This window comes from Haemaphysalis longicornis, unplaced genomic scaffold (assembly GCF_048455015.1).
Source record: "Haemaphysalis longicornis isolate Haplotype H1 unplaced genomic scaffold, Haemaphysalis longicornis Haplotype H1 scaffold_2, whole genome shotgun sequence".
Lineage (NCBI taxonomy): Eukaryota > Metazoa > Arthropoda > Arachnida > Ixodida > Ixodidae > Haemaphysalis > Haemaphysalis longicornis.
Window position 1 is genome coordinate 248,125,596 of NW_027526295.1, and position 12,882 is coordinate 248,138,477.

At 45.0% G+C, this 12,882-nt stretch overlaps 1 protein-coding gene across 1 annotated transcript; it reads left to right on the plus strand.

Moving 5' to 3' along the window:
- Positions 1-273: 273 nt before the first annotated feature.
- On the plus strand, positions 274-6,126 carry LOC144167730 ((3R)-3-hydroxyacyl-CoA dehydrogenase-like). Its single transcript, XM_077696910.1, has 3 exons — positions 274-614; positions 2,541-2,734; positions 5,344-6,126. The coding sequence occupies exons 1-3, from the start codon at positions 464-466 to the stop codon at positions 5,758-5,760; spliced, it is 762 nt and encodes a 253-aa protein (XP_077553036.1). The 5' UTR covers positions 274-463; the 3' UTR covers positions 5,761-6,126.
- Positions 6,127-12,882: the final 6,756 nt, after the last annotated feature.

Sequence of the window (12,882 nt, forward strand, 5' to 3'; positions counted from 1 at the left end):
CTATACAGTTCTTTCGGATTGAACCAGGTCGTATTTTTTTATTTGTGGCCCCTCGAAACGGTTTTTAACACGCAAAACAATGTGTTGTTTAACGTTTACCGACTTTGCCTGCAAAGTTAACCGGCGGCTTACATTTTTTCTATTTACTCTCCCCCCCTCCCCCTATCGTGTCTACATCACAGCCACGAACGAGAGGGTGCGTAGCTCAGCAAAGTCCCATTGCATTGTTCGCGACGCGAACCATTAACAAGTTTTGTCCGCTTAAGATATCTAGCAAGTGTTATCTTAGGCGAGGCACAATCGACGTGCGTATAACAGAAAGGAGATACGCAACACACAATTAAGTGCTCCAGGTGTACGGCCACGTATACAGAGCATGCGACTTTTGTCAGGAACACTTGACAACAGAGGCTTGGCGTAGCGCCACCCCGCCACTCACACCGAACAGCCTGTACTCAGAGCCATGTCTCTCTCCGGGTACTTGGCACTGGTGACGGGAGGCGCACGCGGAATCGGTGAAGCCGTCTGCCTCAGCCTGGCCGCCGAGGGAGCCACGCTCATTGTCGCTGACAAGCAGCTTGACGGCGCTCGCAAAGTAGCGCAGTCCCTCCCAGGTCAGTGAATTTAGATGTGTGTTCAACCTCCTATGGCCGTAGAGGAGGGACTAGTTCTTCCCGCTCATGTGTAATGGCCCAATCTCTGGCCCAATCTCCGAAACGGGATGAGTGGTGGGCATTAGCAACGGAATTTTACAGGTGAAAGCCTTGAATGTGTATCTACAAAACGGTATCAATAAATTAGAAGAAGTACAATTTTTTTATTAATGCTTGGTCGTAGGCTCTCCTGAACAAGAACTAAGCTATGTCAGTTGTACCACAAGTTCGCTTGGCCGTTGACAACCTTCTTTCTCACGCGGCTTCCCTCACCCATTAGCTCGTTTGCTCGCCATTCTGTGAGCACCAACACTGCGGCTTTCACTAGCACCCTCCTCGAGCAAATGGCTCGGCGGCAAATCATCGTTTACTTTTTGGAACTCGGCGACTCCACCCCGAAGTGACCAGCCACAGCATTTTGTATTTAACATTTTGCATTACTGGATCCTAAGTTATGCAGTAACCTGCAAACTGTTGCACAGAGAACAGTTACGAGATGGGATTGGAAGTCAAGGAGGTATTATTTGGTTTAATTTTGCACGGTTGTTTAATTCTGGACACGCTGATAGGTTAACGCTACGGAAAGATATACCATCTGGTCAATGCCGACAATGACAATCGATTATGAAAAAAAAAATGAAAACAGGAAAATACATGCTTCGGTCTGGGCAGGAATCGTCAGTTTTGTCCGTTCAGCCCCGATCGGCCGAAGGCATGCCGACTACACGGATATTACTCGAGGCAAGTATTCATGTGCATGATACAGGCCTCGTCACCAGAACAACCTAACGACTTGAAATTGACCCGAAACGAACGTTTTTGAAACGGACACAACTGATAATTCTGCCCCTGAACGCGCCGCATCGCCGTAGAGTCCGGCTGATAAGTCAGGTGTACGACGGGTACAAAGATTCAAAATCGTCTGCAGTTCAAATAGCAGCAAGGGGCCCACGACACTACCCATCTTTTTCACAATTACTGTTGCTTCGTATAGCAGGTTCAGCACCGCGGACAAGTGTAACTTATAGTCTGCAATAGTGTTTTCTGTGCTCATCGTAATCAAACGCTTATCTGGTCGAATGTTAAGAAAATACTCAACGCATGGGTAACCCCTATCGTAACGATCGATCTATAATTACGATAGTGGTTATTCATGCTTTGAATATTTCCTAGCTACCGCTTTTGAGCTAGGCAGACAAAAAAGTTAGTGTTAAACGACTCCGACTAAATATTTAGCCTCTGAATATGTTGCAGGGTCTCTAGCGTATACTGATATGCGCTATCTTTCTGCCAACACACCCAAGAGCCGCATTCAGACAATCAGTTAGCTGATAACACGCAACGCGCGTAGGTGAATCGCAGAGTACACCGAAATGGCGCGAAGGTCATCTATGTATATCATTTGCTGCCTCTGGCGTTTTATGATGAGCTGTTAACATTATGAACCGAGGCAGGCCAGAGTAAAACGTTGGGTATGTATCAAGCAAAACGCTGATAACAAACCAGAGTGAGAGTAATCGGAGGACAACAATGAATGAAACAGTTGTGTGGCTGACTCTTGAGACGTCAGTCGAAGCACTAAACATCAGAACGACTCAAAAGCATAGACGAAAGATGCAGCGCGTGCGTCCACTGCCAGTACATGTTAACCTTGCTTGCACGCGCACCGCCTCGCACAGAGCGCTAGTGAAAGACCTCTTCTGCGGCTCGCGGGACAAGTAGATACCGTAATTGGAATCGAAAAAAGAGTGTAAAGTTAGTGTTCGTTCTTGGAGAACAAGAAGAGGTTTTATCGGCTGCCCCAATGTAACAAGAAACTCGATTAGAACACAAACACGTCATTTCTCCCGCCGTTCACTCGTGGTGTATTCGGTGGCTGCTTTGCAGGCAGCGCGAACCACCAAGCCGTGCAAGTAGACGTCGGCGATTCTTCGTCCGTGGAGCAGCTCTTCGTCTGCGTCAAAAGTATTTTCCAGCGACCACCCAGTATTGTCGTCAACTGTGCGGGCATTCTTCGTCTGGGGCTGATCTCTGAGTGCTCCGACGAGGTCTTCGACGATGTCATCAGGGTTAACCTGAGGGTAAGGCGGTTGCAGCCAGAGTCGCCGGGAATCTTAATACTGTCGAATACGGATGGAACAGTCTAATCGCTTGAGCTAAGCTGTAGTTACAAAAGTTGGTTGCTAAAAGAAAATTTGGGTGCCACATAAAACGTAACCGAACGTTTGACAAAAATTAAGAGCAAAATAGAATTGGTCAATGCCAATGGAAGCAGCGTTCATGCATGTAATTGAATGAAATTTCTGCAAGTCATAAAATCGAAATAATGAAGTTTGAGCGAGCGGTAGCTGACTTTCTTGCATATATCGTTCAAAAATAATTAGTCATAATTTTACGAAGGAATCTATAGGGGTTTCAGTTTCCTTTCAAACAACAAAGTGTCGCTCACCAAAAATATGGCCATGCGGCTATAAAAGAAAACGTTATATCTTTCTAAAAAACTTTATAGCGTAAGAAGTCCAAGGTTCAAACTATCGGGCCGGGACCGCCCCATATCTACCGAGCCACAGAATACAAGGTGGCGTTTTCACACGTTTCACGCACAACAACATAGCCCTTTATTTAATGTTAATTAAACGGCATAGACCAGATGAAGGCTTTGCATGTAACGATAAAATGAATATCCCCGAACTAAGCTTTCTGTAAGCACCAATTGGTCACTGCAGCCGTCATTCTCGATTTTTGGTAACTGTATTTCAAAGAAAGTTCAGCAGCAGAAAATCCCTCCGGAATACTCTCAACAGTGCGTATCGAATCGCTAATGCTATGCTCAGACTACCGACGCAGAATTCCTATCGTGATCTATGGACGTAAAAAAAAGGACGTGTCACGCAGTTTGGTTGGCTGAGACATGAAATTACGTCATTCATCAAAGTTATTACGACAGTTGCGGCAACATTCTGAACCCAGCCTAAGACTTAGGTTGGAAAACTCAAGACCAGCTTCTGGTATCCATAATTTCATTTTATCTACAAGACGAATGTCGACTCCCACGTTTTTTTCTTTCTTTGTTTTTCTTTATTTTTTGCTTTTTTTCTCTTTTTCCTCTTTCATCTAGCGTAGCACGCCAGCGCGACGGCTCGGCTAACCTCGTTGGTCTTCATTAAAGTTCTCTCTCTCTCTCTCTCTCTCTCTCTCTCTCTCTCTCTCTCTCTCTCTCTCTCTCTCTCTCTCTCTCTCTCTCTCTCTCTCTCTCTCTCTCTCTCTCTCTCTCTCTCTCTCTCTCTCTCTCTCTCTCCCCCATGTTGAAAGCACCGATGCAAACGTAAGGCCAGCTGCCGAAAAGGCCACAAAGACGAAATATGTTTGGTTAATTAAAAAAAAATTGGCCGCGTATCTGCTCCTTTCGTTGCAAATGCCGTCAAAAGACGATAGTCTTTATCGGCTTTTGCGAAGTAAATGCTCCCTTCGCTTTCAGGCTCACCTCTCATGTTGTTCCTCTTGCGTCGCGCTCCTCCCAAGGTAAAGACGCCAAAGGTTTGCTTAAATCATTTTAAATTTCCCGCATTCCACTGCTCCAAAACGGGTGTCTCGATGCGAACGCTGCCGTACAGCGAAGACGCGCGTTAATCGAGGCGCCCTACTTCAGCGTTTATAGAACCGCGTTTCCCTACTCCACGTGCGTTGCAAGCAGAACGTGGAACTTACCTAGTAGAACCTTGCGTAATTGTTGGCGGTTTATTTCTTAAAATGGCCCCAGAAGCTATAGTGGCGCGGGCGACAGCAGGCGACGGCGGAGTGAATTCTTTTTCTGCAGTTGATGAAGTATTTAATTTCGCAAATTCAAGCATGTTTGATTTTTTTTATAAAGGAACACTGCAAATATCACTTCTGTATCACTTCTGTATTCTGTATTCTGTATTCTGTAACACTGCAAATATCACTTCTGTTGTTGTCTCATATTTGCGTAATGTCTTGTTCTTCTTCAACAATGTTGACACGTATGAACATTCCACCGGACATAGACGGGTAGATTTAGCTGTGACTATATAAGACTATTGCGCAGGCATTGTTTTGCTTTGGCCGGGTGGCTGAATCGGGTCACAGACAGACAGACGGACAGACAGACATACAGACAGACCAAAATTTCTGGGTTTAAGTAGCCCAAGAAAGACTATCGTCTTTAAAAAACCGCTTTGTACGGATAACTGGGATACCAACTGCATCGCAAACTTCAAGCAAATAAGATCTAAAAAAAGCCTATGAAGCAGGCAGTGACGACTCCCCAGCCCCTTTCCGGTCATTTTTCTATGACGTCACAGAATCTTGCTTGTGCGATCGGCGGCCGCAGACATAAGCCACCACCAAGAAACATGACTGGGCGATTGTAGTGGGGCATCTAGTTACATTTGTTCGTATTACTTGTATGCTAATGTGCAGATAACAAAATGATAACTGCGTATTTAGTTCTGGCCCATATCGCGCCACTCTTGACTGTATGACGTAACTGTAGTGCGAGATTTGAAAGATTTTCACTATTTTTTGCGGGTTTTTTTTTTCAGAAAAATGTCTTTCGGGGCTAGAATGGCGCTGAGTGAGTTACTTAAAAATAGTTTTTTTTTTTTTTTTTTCAAAATGAACGAAGTTGTGTTTTGTTTTCCTGTCCCATACGTCACCGCTCCCTGCGCAGGGTACTTTCACGGTGACACGGGCCGCCAGCCGAGAGATGATCAATGCCCGCGCAACGCTGCCCGAGGGAGGTTGTGCCATCGTGAACGTGGCCAGCATCCTCGCCAACAGCGGCTACTGTGCGTACGCGGCCTACTCCGCTTCCAAGGCCGGCGTGGTGGCCCTCACCAAGACGACGGCGCGGGAACTGGCGGCACATGGCATTCGCTGCAACGCCGTGTTGCCAGGTGTGACCGACACCGCAATGATGTCGTCTGTTCCCGACGATGTGAAGGCCAGCGTAATTTCGGCGCTGCCGCTCAAGAGGATCGCCCAACCTCGGGAGATAGCGGAAGCCGTCAAGTTCCTTTGCTGCCCTGCCGCCGCTTCCTTTATCACCGGCGCTGCCCTAGACGTTTCCGCGGGCTACGCATTGTGATTCCTTCTTCTACAGAACCCTAACCTTCCCCCATCCTACCCCCATTTCATGGGAAAGAAGGCTGGCCGACTCTAGCGCGGAAGTGCAAAGAACACTCATTGAACGCGCAGAGAAGGCCCTGTCGGCTATCCCGGGAGCTCCGGACTAGGGGATCCTTGCGAAAATAAAGTTTTGTTCTTCTTCTTCTTGGAGTCCACGAGCCAAGCTTGTACATGGTCATTCGGGGCTGAACTTCTTATCGCTCCCAAGAGCATTCTTCTGTGAGGTGACCGAATACGGGGCATGCACTTAACTTTATGCGGAGGCAAAATTTAGATAATTTTGCAACCAGGCATTCAATACCCAAGAATAAAGTTGTGTTCTTAAGATCTTTGTGCCTGTGTCACTCGTCGTACAAGAGTCATAGGCAGAATGTTCAAAATCGAAGTTCTAAGTAGCGAAAAAGCTCTTGGCTTTTTATAGTCTATGCACACGTGAAGGCAAAGTAAAACTCTATACTAACTTTAACCCAGGCCGTGGCCGGCGTTTAGGATCAATGGTGGCTACAAATTGTCACTAAAATAACACCAGGGTGTTTTCACGAGAGATGGCACAGACGTGTGCGGGCAACATCTTTAATTTTGACGAAAATCTTATATATAGCTCCTTGTCCACAAGGGAAAACGTATTTGAAGTTATTTTGTGGAAAAAAAATTTCCCTTCCTAAAAAAAATTCCCAAAGTGGGCTCGGGTGACTTTCGCGTTGAGCGGCCCGCGGAAAATTTGAAACTTATACCACTGTAAAAAAAAAAAAAAAAAAAAAAACTACTGCAGCTTTTACCCTAGTTCTTTTTAAGAATATGCACACTCTGTAATGGTTTAACTTATTCGCGTTTGGCGTGCAGAGCGAATTATTTAAAATAAAAATTCCCGAATTGAAAAAATGTTTGAGAATTGCCTGAATGTGGGGCCTTTTTCCTCTGCATCCAACCAAGCTAGGTAGTTCAAATTTTTGTGCTATTTTGCTATTCTTCTACAAACTTCGCGCCACATTTAGTTTATATGGTCAAGGCGGGTCATTTTCAAAAAAAGCCCTTTACGGCAGCTAGGTAGGGCATTTTGGGGTATTTTGAACGCCAATTAAAAAAAAAGCCTGTATTAGGTGTTCTTCAAACTTTCACAAATTGAAGCCAAGGTTGCTCTCTATCATCTACATCAAAAACATGTTGCACTATTTTTATTGTTTCGCAGCTACATAGCGCCAAATAGGACCTTGTTAGCAGTATTGCGGTGACAGACTCAAGTAGCTTGTAAAAAGCTTATGACCGCAATGTAGGGAAAGAAATTGCAATTACAAAGACAAATGATTAAAGAAATTTTGCGGTGAGCACGCGTTGTTGAAATTAAGCGTGACGAAAGTACCCAGCATTTTAACAAGTTGTAGAAAGGCACCCCAAGTGGATCGTTCAAGCTAGCGCACTTGCTCTTCCGTATGCATCTTTTCGTGCACTGCTAACTGTTTTTGTGCGCGCGTTGTGTAAGCCCGAGATGGTAAGATAAGATCCGGACCTCTCAGTAGCAACCGATGCGCACAGGCTATGCCCGAGCTGAGACTCCGGCGGAAATAAATAGGTACTCAAGGATGGCGGCTGAACTTTCTGCTTAGTTTCAGAAAGACATGATCTCATCCTAGTCGAAAAGGACGACAAGGAAAATTTCTGCAGTTTGTCGGATTTTCCTGTTTAGTACTGTCGTCTTGTCGTATTCTTGTCGTGTCGTGATTCTGGTGTTCTGACGTATGTCGTATTCCTTTCCTGATTTTGATGTGCCGTCGTGCCGAATTGCTGTCTTGTCGTGATCCTGATGTTCCACCAGTAGTTGCACATGGTTTGAACGTTATTGCCCATTGTGAAGAGTAGCGTAAATGGCAGTTCTGTTGTGACTACAGGAATGTTTGTCGTCGAGAAAATTGACTTTGTCGTTACGACAGAAATGTGTGTCATAACAACAGATGGCTTTGTCGTAACAACAGGACTGCGGTTGTCAGAACAAAGTTTTTGATTTTTGTTAGGTTTTTGTGGTATTCCTGTTGTGATGTTAGACTGGGATACTTCCCAGCCAAACTAAAAGTATCAAACAAGACATATAACCATGACCTTAGCCACCGTGAGCGACAACAGGAGGCGGCTTGAATAAACCGCCCCAGCTAGGAACAGTTTCTGCTGATCATCGCCTTCGGAAGTTCACACACATCGACAAGACCCAGGAGGCTCAATAGCTCAAAACTAGTGAGGAGCGCGTGCTTTGTGCTGATTACTGAAGAGGGCACCAGAAAAAAATTGCCTCAAGAAGGCACTTCTGTAAGGTGAAAGATGTGGACACTGGAACAAAAGATCCCGTTCAGCCCACAAACCAGCATGTACATCCCAGCCTGTAGTTAAGGTCACTAGACGGCTGCCACCCTGGGACTGTCAGCATCTAAAACGCTTTAGTTGTCGCTAGCCCGCTATTGACCACTTGGATCACCCTCACTGCCCTCCTGCTTCATACTCAAATGAATGACAGCGAAGGAGTAAGACCTCGTCGGTGCTAAGGGCCCTGCAGTAGCATATGGGGCCACAAAGATCCTCGAGAACCAGTGCACATGGACTCAAATTTTCTGTGAACAGACAATTAATTGCACTCGGGTGCTGTTCCCGAAGTTTGATGACAGCGCGAGTACCAGATCAGACAACTGAGATGCATATAATCTGAACAAAAGGATAATCTGCAGTCTTGGCTCATTAGAGGCATTTTTGTATCACTCCATGGGTGCGTTGTTCTTATTGAAAATATTACGACAATCATTTAAAGCCCAGAGGTATTAAAAGGCCAGGCCTCGAAGTGCGCGGTTCAGACGCGACGAGTCGATGATTACGTACACGAAAAAACATGGGATCGGAAGCCTGAGCTTTAACGTGAGAATGAGGTGCAATGCACTCGATAAACATGCTATTTTAACAAAGCATACTCACAACAATGTTTCTTTAATAATTTTTCTTTTTTAACTTCCATTTCTCTCCCTACATTGCGGTCATAAGCTTCTTGCAAACCAGTTGAGTATGTCACCGCAATACTGTTAACAAGGCCATATTTGGCGCTATGTTGCTGGAAAACAACAAAAATAGTGTGACATGTTTTTGATGTAGGTCTGGACTTTAATTTCTTAAAGAGTGAAAGAAATCAAAGATTGCATTTTTTTTGCTTTCAAATTATACCAAAATGCGCTACCTAGCTGCAGTAAAATGCTTTTTTTTTAATTGAACCATCTTGACCACATAAATTAAATTGGCACGAAGATTGAACAAGAATAGAAGAATAACACTAAAAAACGTGAACTACCTAGCTCGCTTAGATGCAGAAGAAAAAGGCTCCACATATGGGCACTTTTTTTAAATTTTCCAATTCGGTAATTTTTATTTAAAAAATTCGCTCTACAGGCCAAACACGAATACGTTAAATCATTTAGAGTGCACAAAGTCCTCACATAAAAAGAACTAGGGCGATAGCTGCAGTAGTTTCCGTTTTACAATGGTAGAAGCTTCAAATTTTCCGCGAGGCGCTCAGTGCGCCAGCGACCTGAGCCGACTTTGGGAATTCTTTCGAGGAAGGTTCTTTGTTTTTTCACAAAATAACTTCTCATATCTTTTCCACTTTAAACAAGGAGCTACGCTGTACCCTGGACTGTTGTAGCTGACAATATTAGCCCTAGCATCCGATAAGGCAATAAACTCTTGGAATTATATAAAGGTTGTGAGATCTTCAGTTACTTCTTTCTTCAGGTGTGTGAACGTTTGTCATTTTAACCGAGTGTGAAAGTATTGTGTACCTTTACAGTGGCTTTCGACACTAAAAAAGATCGAAGCGTTGCTCTCGAAGCCATTATTGCCACATCTGTCACCGGAGGGAAGGTTTGTGCGTGCTCACCTAAGCGGAGAAGAGTAATGCGCCAATTGTACATCGTCAGCGGGCACCCATGAGCTCTCCACCTGCTTACCGCATTCCCTGCGTATGCAGAACAGCTGACTTTGCGAAACCCCGCCCCAACGTCCCGAATTCTCTGCACCAGCGCCGTCTCCCGTCTATACCCTTTCTATCCCAGCCACCTTTACTTTTCGGCTGCGGTTGCGAATAGACTTCACGAAGGCCTAAATTTCCTCATCGTGAGGACGATCAAAACCCGCTGCGACACCTGCGGTGCTGAGAAAACAACACCGCCCGTACTTGGTCGTTTTCCCTAATGTTCGCTTCAACGCAGTGTGCCTTCCGCCAAGCTCAGCCGATGAGACGAACGGCGATTCAAGTTTTACTTCCTGGTTGTCCCCCTCGGAAGGCGACGGAAGCTCTTATCCGTTTCCTCAGCGAAACCGGCCTACATGAGCGACTATATAGCATGAATAGAGAAGGATGAGTGCTTTTGAAGGTAAGTCGCGCTTGTTATGCTCACGGAGACGGATGCCATAAAAAGAAGACGTGCAATAGTACACGAGAAGACGGCGCCGTCTACTCGTGTAAGTGTACGTTTTCTTTTTCCTGCGTCCGTCCCTGTGGGCATTACAAGCGCGACTTACCTTCAAAAGCATGTTACACCAACTAGCCCGACATCACTTTACTGAACCATGAGTGCACATGCTTCTCCGCTCCTTTTTTCTGCTGTTCTCCTGCCCCATCCTTCATCATCATATTTCCCCTTAAAGGGTAATAAACCGGACGCCTGGTTAACCCAGCTGTCTCCTGGGGTTGCAAACATTCTTGGTGACCCGGACTACGACGGCGTGGTCGACCCATGGCTTCCTGGAATAAGGATGCACAACTCATGCATCTAAAGCACAATAAACGTATTTTCCTTCCCTCTGTCTTTCTTTCTATTTCCTCTACATTTACCTTCGTGGCCAATGTACCACTTCTAACCTCGTGGTTCATTAAGACAATCATTGTAGCTTTTAATTGCTCCAAAGTTTGGAGCAGGCAGTTCCTTTTTACGTTGGAGCTAAACTCTCCAACAAATCATTATCTCTCTCTCTCTCTCTCTCTCTCTCTCTCTCTCTCTCTCTCTCTCTCTCTCTCTCTCTCTCTCTCTCTCTCTCTCTCTCTCTCTCTCTCTCTTCGTCTTCGTGGGCATGGCTGACGCGAGATTACCCGTTGCTATTGTATTGACAATATAATAGCGTCACGTGATTAAAATTCCGAATTCAGACTTTTTTCAAACACTGATCGTAATGGGTTCCACATCTTATACAAAATTAGCTAACATGAAAATAGCTTTCAATGCGGAAGTGTTAGTGCAACTAATGCGCGATCCCTAACTCCCTCACAGGACTTGAGAGCGGAATTTGTCACTAATACGCCGCCAAAAACCATCTGTACTGCAAGCAAACTTCGACACTTGTTCCAGGCGACCTGATCTTTCAGCCCGCGCCGGTAAAAACACCGGATCAACTCGAGAGGCCACTCAACCGAGGAACACGACCGCCCGTATTCAATTCAAGTGTTCAGCGTGGCTAATTTAATGGCTACTACATCCCTTAATATAACCCCACTGAAACCATGGAAGACGGCTCAATTCCAATGTAATAAGCACCCGTACAAAATATAGAAACACATCGCGAGGCACACAACGTATGACGCCACCCCCCTGTTCGATTTAAAACCGAAAAAAAATATTATTTAGTCGCTGCTAACAGTTCGCCTCCTGGTTGGCTTTGTTGGTAGGACGAATTTCTCTTCAACCGGCGAAGTTTCTGAGAAGGCTGTAAAGCTTCTATTGGCAGCCATGTGACTGCACTTCAGGTAGATGTCAAATTTTTCCTTCGCAGAATTCTACTCCACCTCGGGGGCTTTTCCTAAACCAATCGCCTAACACTTGTACTGCTGTACGGATTTTCTTTGTTGCCGTGTGACTGCATTTAAATTGGATGTGAACTGCTTATTCGCATTTTTTAAAGATTGCGAGAGATGCTGAGTTTTGTTTAGTGAAGGTATGAATAAAAGCAATACTAAAGTGTCCGAGGAGAAAACAAACAAAGAATACTTTTTTGGAGGCCGTCTGTATGTCCATATTTGGCTTCAATAAGATACAATGGACTACGTTTCCGTAGGCAGAAACAACAGACGTGTGACTCAAACCATACATTCATAGCACGTTTCTCTCTTCGCTGTATAGACACAAAGATCGCGCATAGGATTCACCTCGGTGACGCGCTCAACAAACACGTGTCCACCTTCCAATTGGATCAAGTGACGGGCATTTTAGAGAACGGCTTTGTCTCCACTGCCTGCGCGGAACAACGACATTCCATTCGTCTTGCTGACTCCTTGTGTCCCCCCCCCCCCCCCCCAAAAAAAAAAAAAAAACTGCCGGCGAGGCATGCTGACTGCGCTACGGTTTTTTTTTGTACCACTTTTTCAACCGTTATTCAAAGGCTTTTGTTAGCTATCCACTTATGTGGAGAGCTAACAAAAGCCTTTGAATAACGGAACAGCGAAGGCGAGTGTCACCGCCCAGTGTGCGTCTGAACAATGCACGTACAGGCCGTGCTATATGAATGTACGCCTCTAAGCACTCGTATTAACTTTCACTAAACTGCCGACGAAACAATCTTTCTGGGACATACACTTTTTGATTTTTCACTATAAAGCAAAACAAAGTTTCAAGGGAATCATTTACCACTTTCCCCAACCAAGCGAATCCACCAACTGATTGCTGCTTAACAACAAACTAGCAACACCTTAATGTTGGCAAATTGGTTCTACATACAGTAAATGGATAAACCTGAAAAAAAAAACACGGACGAGGAATAAAAAAACACGGCATATAAGGCGCCTTCTCTGTCGTTCTTGTTTCCGTTTTTCGCCCGTGTTTCTTGCGCATACTCCTTCAAGTATAAAGGGGTACTTACACAAAATTTTGAAGTCGAGATGACATCGGAGATAGATTGGTGTGATCACAAATACATAATCTGCAAAATATCAGCGGCAAATACGGCCTAGAACATATTTAAAATCAATTTTAAAGGGTGCGAAACGCAACTGAGCAGCCAGCGGAGGACCTCGCGCAATCGACATTCCCTGGATAGTTTGTAAATAAACAACATCCAAACACGT

Coding starts and splice junctions, on each gene's coding strand:
- LOC144167730 (XM_077696910.1), top strand. CDS start 464: ATGTCTCTCTCCGGGTACTTGGCACTGGTGACGGGAGGCGCACGCGGA. Junction 615..2,540: donor AGTAGCGCAGTCCCTCCCAG/GTCAGTGAATTT, acceptor GCTGCTTTGCAG/GCAGCGCGAACCACCAAGCC. Junction 2,735..5,343: donor TCATCAGGGTTAACCTGAGG/GTAAGGCGGTTG, acceptor CTCCCTGCGCAG/GGTACTTTCACGGTGACACG.